This window comes from Falco rusticolus, chromosome 6, assembly GCF_015220075.1.
Source record: "Falco rusticolus isolate bFalRus1 chromosome 6, bFalRus1.pri, whole genome shotgun sequence".
In the NCBI taxonomy this organism is placed as follows: domain Eukaryota; kingdom Metazoa; phylum Chordata; class Aves; order Falconiformes; family Falconidae; genus Falco; species Falco rusticolus.
This window is the reverse complement of record NC_051192.1, coordinates 44,596,356-44,608,623: the sequence shown is the minus strand read 5'-3', so window position 1 is coordinate 44,608,623 and position 12,268 is coordinate 44,596,356. Positions and strand designations below refer to the sequence as shown.

General features: G+C 42.9%; 1 protein-coding gene across 14 annotated transcripts in view; it reads right to left on the bottom strand.

Moving 5' to 3' along the window:
• Nucleotides 1-11,803, bottom strand: part of SYNE1 (spectrin repeat containing nuclear envelope protein 1) — a 317,571-nt gene extending 305,768 nt beyond the window's left edge. For 10 of the 14 annotated variants that reach the window (XM_037391908.1, XM_037391920.1, XM_037391910.1 and 7 more), the window contains exons 1-2: nt 11,763-11,802; nt 2,656-2,908 (exon numbers count right to left, since the gene is read on the bottom strand). In XM_037391908.1, coding sequence (XP_037247805.1) covers nt 2,656-2,719 — 64 coding nt within the window. In that variant the 5' untranslated portion in view covers nt 2,720-2,908; nt 11,763-11,802. Of the gene's footprint in view, nt 1-2,655; nt 2,909-11,762 lie in introns of all 14 variants that reach the window. The other 4 variants (XM_037391915.1, XM_037391923.1, XM_037391924.1 and 1 more) reach the window with 2 other exon arrangements.
• Nucleotides 11,804-12,268: the final 465 nt, after the last annotated feature.

The following is a 12,268-nucleotide window of genomic DNA, read 5'->3' as shown; positions in this document are numbered from 1 at the left end:
GCCAAATGTGCATTTAGTTCTTACAATTTCTTCTGAAATGTCTTCAGTTAAAAGGTCACAATTATTGTTGCTCAATTTCCAAAAAGAAAAAAACCACAAACATAACAGACTGAACTATACATCATATTTCAACAAGTCAAAATACGTAAAAATTAAATACTATTATGTAAAAAAACACCAAAGTGTAAATAAACAGAATAGCTGTTTTGTCAGCAACAGCTTTACAGATGTTTAGAAAATTAGTATATAACAATCAAAGAATCATAGAATTGTTTAGGTTGGAAAAGACCTTTTAATATCATCAAATCCAACCATTAACCTAGCACTGCCAAGCCCACCACTAAACCATGTCCTTAAGCACCACATCTGCACATCTTTCAAATACCTCCAGGGATGGTGACTCAGTCACTTCCCTGGACAGCCTGTTCTCCTTCAGATGAAGAAATTTTTCCTAATATCCAATGTAAACCTCCCCTGGTGCAACTCGAGGCCATTTCCTCTTGTCCCAACACTTGTTACTTGGGAGAAGAGACCGAAACCCACCGCGCTACAGGTGGCTGTCCCCCTGAGCCTCCTTTTCTCCAGGCTAAACACCACCAGTTCCCTCAGCTCCTCCTCATAAGACTCATGTTCTAGACCCTTCACCAGCTTCATTGCCCTTCTTTAGACACACTCCAGTACCTCAATGTCTTTCTGATAATTAATAGTCCACATGCTCTGTAAATACATCCTGTAGCATCCTCCTTACACATTGCTTCAGAGTACCAGCCCAGATAATCCTCCCTGAACATAGCTCAGCTCCCTGATCCTTTGCTTTGCAATATGCCTCCATAACCTTCAAGCACCTCTGACATTCCTCATATGCCTTTCTTCATATTCCTCAGAAGGTCTCAAAATTTCATAATTATTCATTTCTGGCTTCAAATCTCTCATTTATTCTCATATTCATCTATCATATTCTCATCTGGAACCCTTACTAAGAACATGAATTCTTTTAAGTATATAGTATACTGAGATAGATAGATATAAATACACACACACACACAGAGTATACTCAGACTCTTGCCTGTTCTGTGAGCAAGGCTGCCACACTGTACCCTTGCCTTCCCTCACTCATTTGTGTCTACCCGGGGTGTCTTCTCCGACCACAAATTCTCTAGGCAAGGAATACTTCCTCGCTCTATTTTTGTAGACACTTTGAGCAACCATTGTCCAAGATTGCAGCCTAAGAATTAGGAGACACAAACAAAAATAGCAAGGAAAGAGATAATAACTGTACAAAAGGCAGAAGAACATCAGGCAGAAGCATTTTGGAATTGGAGAATCATAGAATTGTTTGGGTTGGAAAGAACCTTAAAGATCATCTAGTCCAATCTTCCCTGCCATGGGCAGGGACACCTTCCATGAGACCAGGCCTCCAACCTGGCCTTGGACACTGCCAGGGATGGGGCATCCACAACTTCTCTGGACAACCTGTTCCAGTGCCTCATCATCCTCATAATGAAGATTTTTTTCCTTCTATGTAATCTAAATCTACCCTCTTTTAGTTTGAAACCATTACCCTTGTCCTATTGCTACAGGCCTTACTAGAAAGTCTGTCCCCACCTTTCTTATAAGCCCCCTTTAAGTGTTGAAAGTGCTGTAGCAGGTCTAACTAGGACAGACCCTGAAACTTTATTCTTATATTTATCTACAGAGGCTATGTGAAAATTATGCATGCTAGTTGTAGCTGGTGGCTGGGAAGCTGAGTTCAGATGTCAAACTGAAAAACAATAAATGGAAGGAAAAGCCATGGGAAGATAAAGCTTCCACATCTAGAAGATGCAGAAGGGCACAGCAAGGGTTCTGTACATATAAACTTTTGTTGAAGTCAGTGGAAGCTGATACGTAAAGAAAGTAAGAGGTCAGTGATTTATGATCAAGTTTAAAAAGTTAACAGGAGTGAAACCTACAGCAGCACTGACATTTTTTTCTAGTCAATATCATCATTTGAACAAAAATATACATTCTGAATGCAATCTTAGCTGCAGCATTTAGGTGTATAACATCTAAAAAAATAAAGCACTAACTTTAATAATGCTTCATTTCAATAACTTAAAAACGTAATGAATAGAATACTGCAAAGGTCCTGTGATATATTATCTGAAAGGTCACCAACTTCAGCACTGATAATTAGCCACTGAGTTATGAATTCTTCAATGCCTAACAATATAACAAGGTACAATTTCCTCTGGAGACAACAACTATTGCTAACCTAATAAATACTAGTTTATCAGTAGAGCAGATCTATGTGTAGACATCATAGCTGAGAAAAGGACAGATGCAATTTCTATTATCTTTTCTATGAGAAAACTGATGCGCAATCACATCATGTAGGAGAAACAGAACCAAAGTCTCATAATCTTCAATTCAGTGTCCTGTCCCATGGGTCCATGTTTACAATATCAGCTGCTTTTACACACCACTATTAATGCTATGCTGAATGACTCTTATAATCAGAACCCTTCAGATATACTACCAATATTTTCCAGTAGATAAGTTTAGAACAGTTATTAAACTTCAGAGATATTGCCCTGGCTGTGCACTACAGTAAAAAGTAGGAATGTCCACTTATGAATGGATGGCAGAGAGCACCAGCCCAAGTCAGTCTCTTACCTTGAAGTCGCTGCATGACATTGGCAATATCTCTAGATCTTGCCACTAGTCGGGATGAAGCCATGATCTCTTTGCAGTAAGTCCACTTTCCCTGGCAGACGTCTCCCTCCAAGATGTCGACCTCAGTGAGGTGTCGATCTCAGATGGCTTCCTCAGCATTCAACCCTCAGCATGGCTGGGGCAGCCAGATGCCTCCAGTCCAACGCCAGCCCTCGCAGGGGTGGGGAGCAGTGCTGGCAAGCAACCTCAGCACCTGAGAAAGAAAGTACCAAGGCTTAGACAAAACCTCTACCAGCTCTGCAAAACCAAGAATTCTAAGTCTTAATAGCCATTTTAACCCATAAAAAATTGTTATGTTTTGCATACACCCCAGCCAGAGACACAATTAATGCTGAAAGCTTGCTTGGCAATCATCAGTGGAATGAAGCTGTAAAAACAAATCATTAAAAACAACTGGCAATGCACCAGACATCAATGCTTTCCTGAGGATGCTTGTGGATGTTGTTTTAGAAATAACAATAATATTATACATATTAAAAGTAATACTTCTTAACATAAATAATATTAGGTATAAAGGAGGAAAAATTAAACCACTTGTAAAATCCAAGAGCCGTACAACTGTTGTTCTATTTCACCAAGCTAGGAAGGTACACATAATAGTAACTTATTGATCAGGATAATCCCCAACTCCACTAGACTATGTGCTCTAATCTGAAATACTGAGATTCGTATACGTAATTATTAAATAAAATTGTATGTGCATTCACTTCTCTAGTGTATGACGATGTTGTATTTTTGGTCATTTAACATCAAAAGCTGCGAACTAGAACTACTACATGAACTTAACACTAGCGTAACAATAATAAATCTATGTGACTATAAAGCTGGTCTAAAAAATAAAATCAGATTATTCAAATTATGTTATCAATAACATCTTATCTTCTGAGGAACAAGTACGTATTGTATATGTATGCACCTATTTCCCTGTTAAGAAAGAACTGAGCATTTAGACACCAAGAATAACTGGATTCGTACTACACACACTAGGTGCATCCCAAATTCAAGATGACATGCAGTTGATCCATATCAGAAGTACAAGAGGGTTTGTTGGTGCTATGCACTCCCTCTTTGCCTGGCTCCAAGGTCTGTCAGAGACTAGAGTCCCCCAACATCATGTAGGCAAGCCTTCAGGCTGCACAGCTTTAGGCACACTGAACCGTCCCAAAGGAGCTGTGTCAACATGTAAGTGCTGCCAGAGGAAATGAAATTTCAGCATTTGCTTTTCTGACCCTTCAAATCCTGCCTGACCCAAGGAAAAACCTGCTTTCCCTCTTACCACTGTTTTTATTGTATGTTTACTTTGTATTTTGGATACATAAGCGCTGCTCAGGTCAGCTGACTCATACTGGCTTTAAATTAGGGGAGTGGAGGGAAGCACCTTTCCAATGGGTCAAGGTGCAGAACAGCCTGTGAAGCCCACCCACATGCATGGCCACGGCCAGACTGGTACCTACGCCAGCCAGATTACTTTTGCACATCTACGCTTTTGCGCAAGACATCCAGACACTCATATCCCTGCTCTCTTCCCATACATGCCTGCCCTATCCTTCAGGGGCCTCCTCCCTGCCCCCTTTCCACCTTCCAGGCTTTGCCCCGCACCCTTCTTGGGGTGCGCAGAGACTGTGCGTATCAGTCACTGCTTCCCAAAGGTGGGAAGGCACCCTGGCAGCTAGGAAGCCTCACCCTTGCGACAGCTAGGCATGAGAAGGTGCCACCGTCACACTTCTCAGCTGCGACACTGGCTGGGCCTGATGGTCCCCAGCGCTGCTGAATGGCTGCACAGAGCATCGGCAGCCAGAGCTCTCTTCCACCACAGACACCAAACAGCTCCTGACATGGACAGGGAGCCTCAGGAGGTTTTCTGTTGCTCACGCCCACGTATGCCAGCTTGGTGAACTTTGCATCCTTTGCAATATTTAAGTGAAACATCAGGTTGTCTAGCCCCATCCAAACCAGAAATGTCTGTGACAACGTGGGTTACATGAAGCCTTGTTTCTGCAGCAGTAACACTGCTAACATTTTGAGCAGTCCCATAAGCAAGGTACAGTGACTTTCAATAGCAAGCTGCTAGACTAATTGTTGGGCAGAGAAAAGGGGTATTAAAAATGCCTTGTCTGACTGCTTTTTGGCTAACAGCAGCCGTAATATCAGAATACCAGCCCACTCACACCATGACAGAGCTGGTGTAAATCATCTGTACATGAACAGATTTAGAAGAGCTGTGGAAGATGCTGATCCAACTCCAAGTTAAAAGTGTCTGGGAAACTGTAATGAAGATATATCTTCTATCTACTCATACAGCAGGCTGAGTCACTGTGCAGCAATAAATGGCAGACTTGCAATTAATAATTTATCTAGCTGATGTTAAATTATATGCTGTATAAGAAGAATCTCCAGTTCTAAATATGGCTCCTTATTCAAAAGCTCCTTTGCAAGCAGTGGGAATTAACTCATTTAAAGATGACACTAAGTTAGCAGGTGGGAAGGAAAGGCTCATGTGCAGTTACCTCCACAGGCAGAAAACCACAGCTCAGAGCACAGACATCAGCGGAATAGATGAAATGAAGCTTCACGCACCCTTCTTACCAATATCTAAAGCTTCAGAGAACAAGAAAACCTACATGCGCAGTCAGCTATTCCACGTAATGCAGAGGGGAAATTTCTTCTGCTTTCTAGAAATAGTTAGATTTGTTACATATAGTTAAATCTGCCATAAAAGATTTATTTTTCCTACTGGGCAATTGTATTTTTTCTAGATTTGTAAATATTAACATCTTAAATATTCTCATAGCTGTTTCACAAAATCATTTGTAATAAACGGAATGAATTTTTCATTTCAGTGCCAGACACAAAGATATATCTTCAGATGGACATGTTTTCAAAATGCACAGGTTTTTAAAAAGGTATATGGCTTAAATCTCATAAATCTTAGCCTGAAATAAACCTGAAGGACTATATGAGCTAGCCCCTGCTTTAGCATTCAACAAGTGATTATTCATTATTATTAATTTTTTGGTCTGAACATACAGGGAATGAATACATGAGTGAAATTTTTGCATAGAAATTAGATATTTTTTTTTTTTACATCTGCCACTTCAATGAATTTAATGGATAAAGTTACACTAACATCATTTTCTTATATTGATATCCCTGTACTGTGTTTTTAGATGAAAAGAGGAAAAGTGATCTTCTCTCATGTAAAAACAATTAGGCCTAGTAATCTGCTATAGTAATATGCAGTTTACAATTCTCTGGATTGCATTGTTCCTCTATTCAAGTGCCAGAAAAGTAGGATGTCTGTTCTATGGAAGAGATAAGAAAAACACTAGATCTATTATGATTTAACTCTTCTGGGCCCCTAGCGTAACTGCCATTTTTTCATTGTCGTCCGAAATGCTTTGATTTATCTGCAATTAAAAAAAAAAAGAATGTATTTTCCTTTCATTGGTAAACCCAAAGTATCACTGGCAAGACCAGGTTGTATTTTATTTTTCAGTTCTTAAAGTTTAAAAAACATATTAAAGGAAGACAGACAGGCCTGTCAGCATCATGGTTCCAGAAAAAGAGAGACATCTGCTAGGTACAGACAACATATAAGATGTGCAATAATGGCTGAAGAAAAACCTGATCAAAAAAAGGGTAAAAAAATCTGACTGTCCCTCACATTGGCACAAATTGTAGATTCCCACTACACCAGGTTGATGCCCCACACAGCAGCCTGGGAAAGACTGTTACTGTTGTGAAAACAGGGTTGTACCTGAAAATAGAGTTTTAGACTTCTGTAATCTCCCATTATAGCAGCAATGGATAAAGAAGCTCCAGACAATGAAAGATAAACACAGATAAATAAGTAAAGATACTGATATGAGCAAGAAATAGACAGGTGGCAGGCAGCAAAGGGACTGTTTCTAATCTGGGATACATTAAAAAGAGGTAGTTGAGAGGACAAAAAACAGAGTAATAAATTCAAGGAACTCCTGCAGCTAAAAGTAATTTTCAAATGTTACACAGATGAAAGAAATACAGTGGAATAATTGAACTAACTATAGCACATGAACTGAACAGAATGTCAGGAACAACAGAAATAAGGTCCAGTGCTAGGCTGCCATTATGTTAACGAAGAGGCAGACTTCCACGGTAAGAAACAGCAGTACAGAACCAATCAAATCAAAAAACATTTCCAGGAGAGAATTTCCGAGCATGGTTTACTGCTGTAGTGCTAGAAGTCCACTTTGACGCACAGGTTCTGTTTCTGAAACATAAGAGGTCTTGGAAACGCTGCCAGAGTGATAGATGCTGCTGGAATGGACGCAATTCCATGAGACAGTCGTGATCCTCATGTCAATCAGGAATAAATGATTCACAGAGAGGTAGAAACTAGAATTTTCTGGAGGTCATAACGGAATTTTTAAAGATCAAATAATCACAGAACCAGCTATTTTAACCAGTTGGAGTTTAGTTAGTAGTGAGGGGGAAAAAGAGGCTAATCATAGAAAATAGCTCTGACTAAGGAAGAGATTAATATAGTCCAAACTATTAGAAGAATAACCCAAAGTACATAAGCAGGTCAGGAGATCATCTAAAGAGACAGTGCTTAAAAAAAAAATAAAATAAAAGGGAAACCAGTTACAGAAGTCAACTAGACTGAAGACCCCAGTCTCTCCCCTGTAAAGCAGGCTGGGGATTTCTTTAAGGTCCAGTAACTGTACACCTATGCAGAATAAAGCTGCTCCAGACATAATTGGAAAAGCCATCAGCTGGGAATAAGTGGGCAGCAAAAAAAGGATGAGAAGAGCTTTGTCATAGTGTGTACGGTCTACAGGGACAAAGAGAGATTTCCTGGAAGACCAGCTGAGTTAGACTAAGGAATTAAAGACAGCAAGCAAATGGTTCTTAGCCAGATAAGTAAAAAGAAAGCAGAAAATAAGATCAAGTGGAGATTCATTTGCCTTAGTCAGTATTACACTGATTTTTCCACTGAGGCACAACAGAAAAGGAAACAGCACCATCTGAAATAAAATCAAAGTTAAACGTAGAAAAAAACTTGATAAAGTTCATCCCAGAATACTGAAAACTTCTAGCTGATTAATTAAGAATCCATTTGTAAACTAATTTGAATAAATCTGTCAAGCTGCTGGTAATGCCTACTGAAGATACTAAAATCAGGAGGTGGGAATAAGAAGTGGGGTAGAGTGATCCAAAATTATTCTTATGCTATCTTCAAAGAAAATGCAGTACCTCCTCACTGGTCTTCCAAAATCCAGGCCAACAGTCCGATTCCAAAATCAGGCCAAGAGTCCCTTTGGTAATTGTTACAGATGGTTGAGTTGCAAATCTGTAGTTGTTCACTTAATCCCGATGTAGCACAAGTCAGTGCATACTGGAACTTTCCCAAGTCAAATGGGTCATGCATAACTGTGCACCACATAAGATCATGGAAAATGCAATTTTGGCTCTGACAGGTGTTTGTAATAGTTGAATCCCAACACAGTCACTCTGTGCTTCCTTTCTCTACTGTGTGGATTGCTTTTGAATAGAAAAAGGTGGAAGAAGAGACAGATTACAATCTTTGACAAGGAACACATTGAAACAGGAACACTGAAACAAGATGTTCCCACTGGCGATCCAAGCCCAAAGTGACCTGATGCGCAGTAGTTACCTGGAGGCATTGAAATTTGGTTTTCTTGGGGAGCATGGGGAGGAAAAGAGAGAGAAGTCTGGAACCCTTCTCGAGCTCCAGAGTATTTTGGTCCCTCTAGGTATGCTTCAGCATTGTTTGGGGCTGAACAAAAGTTCTTTGTTTTGCAGAAGGCTGAGGGTCTGCAACCACACCTAATAATTTGCAAGATTCAAGTAATTTGCACATCTGACATTTAAATCTGTGGCATATATGGAACACAATTTTTCTATGCTTTACCTGTAACTTTAGTATTTAAAAATCATTTGTAGGAACCTAGTCATGCACCTGCCTATGTATGTATTTACATTTCAGCAAATGAACATTTTATTTTCTACTTTCTATTAGGTTTTATAGAGGCTGGGCAAAAATCCAGTGGTTTGAAACTCTGGTTCTTGTCTTGAAAGCTGTAATTCCAATGGTACAAAAAATGCAGAGTGTTCTAGGAGGAAACAGAAGACAGAGACTAACTATTTTTTAGAAAAATTGGGAAGAACACGTATTGCATGCATTGTTAGATATATTCAAAGAAATGTCATTCACTCTCTGATGTGAAAAATTAAATTTAGTGTATACTACAGTTTAGTAATCCCGCTATTGAAATTCTGCAGGAATATATTATAGTTTATATAGATGCTGGTAATAGCAGAAGATGGATCAGTAGCTCATTACCTTCTACAAACAGGGGATATAATCCTTGCTTCAAAGAGCTTACTATCTGCGCAGACAAAAAGGGGCCAAGATTAAGATCAGAGGTCACAATACACAAGCAAATAGGACAGAGTGAAGTCTGGATATAATGTGTAAGGTGGTTAATGGTAGGAGAGCTATTCTGATTTTTCTGTTTTAATACTGGTACAGCACCTAGGATTTCTATGTCATAATATAACCTATAGCAGAAAAACACACATCTCAGGAAAGGGTAGGTCAAACTGAGCTTGAGATAAGCAAGGAAGCGTCAATTCTTTAGTACTCCTGCACAGCTCCCAAGCAAGAAAGCTTAACTGAAGTGTAATTTTGTGAGCATGGGGCAGACACAGCTGCCATATGAATGGGAAAGCAGAAGCACCTGTTTTCCCCATTAAATCTGTGCCTTTGAGTGAAACAAAGGCAAAAGTTCACTTGCTTCAGAGGTACATAGCTGCTGCTATTTCTGTGACCTCTAAGGAGACACAAGAGCTCTAAAGTTTTGTCACTAGCCATGGTAACGAGGAAGTATGAAAATACTTGATTTTGTTTGATGTATGTACTTTCTGAGGAACTACAGATAACATTAGGAAAAAAAATACTGAGTCACAACTGACTTCCTTTAACAAAGCATAACTGAGACTGGTTAATGTGATGCATGTCCAAAGGGTGAATGTGTACGTCTCTTCAGGACTCATCCACTGAAGCTCCATAGACCTGCAGCAATCACTCTCACTGTGTTGACCCTGGAAGTTCTCCAGGAATTCACACCTTGTTCAGTGCCTCACCCAGCAAGATCCTCCTCAGGGCCAGGCACTCTGACCTCCTCCCCAAATGCATTTAAATACTAACGGAGTTGCTGCTTCTCCTTCCCTGCGTGCCTCTGCTCTCCCTGACCCAGTATCAAAGTGTTAAGTTTCTTTGAGCAGTGTACTCGCTGGCAGGCTGTGTAACTCAGCATGGCTCTAGTGAAGTTCACAAATGGCTCCAAAGTTCCCAAAGTACAAAAAAAATCCTTTGACAATTCTCATATTTAATAGACAGTAATGCTGCAGGAAGGTACACAGACATACAACATTCTTGGGTCTGTATTGAATGCAGCAGTCCAAATAACTACTGGTACTTATCACAGTTACTTAAATTAAAAATAGAACAACTTTTTTAAAAAGTAGTCTGAAATTTATTCGGGCTCATCAGTTATTCATACTTACCCATTGGCATTTCATACTCAGCAACACAGAATTGCCATTGACATATATAATCTCTGAAGGTAATATTAAACAAACCAACCAACCCAGGCACTATGAACAGGAATTAAAAAAACAGGAGGGAAGTGGAGAGACTATTACTTCTGCTTTCACATCTAGCAGAGTTTGCAAAGACGAGAACTGAACCACTCCAACATGCAGCACCATGCTCATTCTGGAGAGCTCCCTTTGCCTGGGGAAACTGCAGTGCTTTAAGGACTATGTGAAACAGCCTATGGATATGGACTCCTACCAGCAAAAAGTAACTCTACAGTCATTGACACTGTACCTCATAAACTTGTTTTGTCATGTCATTCAGCACACGAAACGTAGTACAACAAACAAAAAAGCGCTCCTGTTTACCAGTTAAAATAACACAGCACCCTGATACTCTCTGTCCAGTAGCAATATTTTAACGTAGCTCATCAGCATCTATAGCTTAGGATCTGTTTAAGTGTTAAAGTGCACACAAGAATCATTAAAATAATTATCAGAGATCACAGAAAGCAGACAGTCCATCTCCACTACTACTACAGAAAAGCGTGTGCCTGCTAAGAGTCTTTCAACAGGCTCAGCACTTGAAAAGTGCTGGCAGGCAGCCAGAAACACCACATACTATTTCCCTACAAGCTACATAGGTAAAAATCCCACAAGGTGATAAGCACTGGAGTTTCCCTCAGCATCAAGCAGATTATTTACATAAGTAATTCCTCAGCAGTCTGCAAAATTTGGTCTATTACAGCAGATTACTAATAGCCACTACAAGCACTTTCCCCCCGCACGAACATGGTTGAAAATATGGTTGCTGAAAGGCTAGTAACAGCCTTGCAGTGAGTATTTCAGCAGGTCTGACCTCTGGGGAGTTACCACACACACCGGGAGCATACGGGCCCCATGCATCTTTGTTGCGGTGCACTTGTCTTTTCTGCACCATCACCGCAGGCAACCCAGCCGCAAACCGGGCATCTGGCGAGCCCGTGTGAGCGGCCACATCATCCACGGCGACCAAGTCCTGCTGGCCTGCGGCGTGTGACTGAGCACAGGGACAGGGACTCTGCAGCACACAGTGCGCCCCGGTGGCGCGCCGCAGCCCCCGCCGGCATCCTCGACCCGCGCACTCAGAAAGGGCAAAAACTCAAATCCACCCGGGAAAACGGAGAACTCGGCGATCACGGCGGCGAGTTTGGGGTTGACCTCAAGGCTAGTTTGGCGCTGAAGAGGAGGAGGAGGAGGCGCCCGGGAGATGCTGCCCCACGGGGGGTCCCCGTTCCTGGCCGTGGTCCAGCGACCCGCGGCCTCAACCCTGGGCTCCCCGAGGCGGTGGCCCCCGCCGAACGCCCCCAGCCCCAGGGAGCCCCGCGCCGCGCCCCCGGCCCCCGCCCCGGCCCTGCGCCGCCGCCGCCGCCGCCGCCGCCGCCGCCGCCGCCGCTCCCTACCTCCGCCCGCCGTACCGCGCCGCTCCGCGCCTCGCTGCGCCCGGCGGCGCCCTGGTTACCGCGCACAACGCAACGCCCCGCCCCGCCCCGCCCCGCCCGCCGGCCCGCGGCGCGGAAGCAGGTGCGGGGGTTGGGAGAAGGCGGCGAGCCAGGCGCGGACGCGGGAGCCGTGCCCTTGCGGCGGTCCCCAGCCGCGGCCGCGCTGTCCCTCCTCCCCGCCGCCGCCGGGCACCCCCCGCCGTGCCCCGGAGCCCGCTGTCCCTGGCGCACCGTGGGGGGCCGCGCCCCGCCCCGCCCCGCCGCGGCTGCAGCAAGGCCGGGGCAGCTTGTCCGGGGGCGGCTGCTTTGGCCGCCGTACCGGGCAACCGGCGGTGGTGGTGGTGCAGCGGCCTCAGCGCCGAGTCTGGCGCCCCCCGAAACGCGCTCTGGCGAGTAGCCAAAAGACTTGGGGAAATGGCGGTGTGGAGCTGTCACTGCCGATTACTCTCAGCACACACCACTGCGAT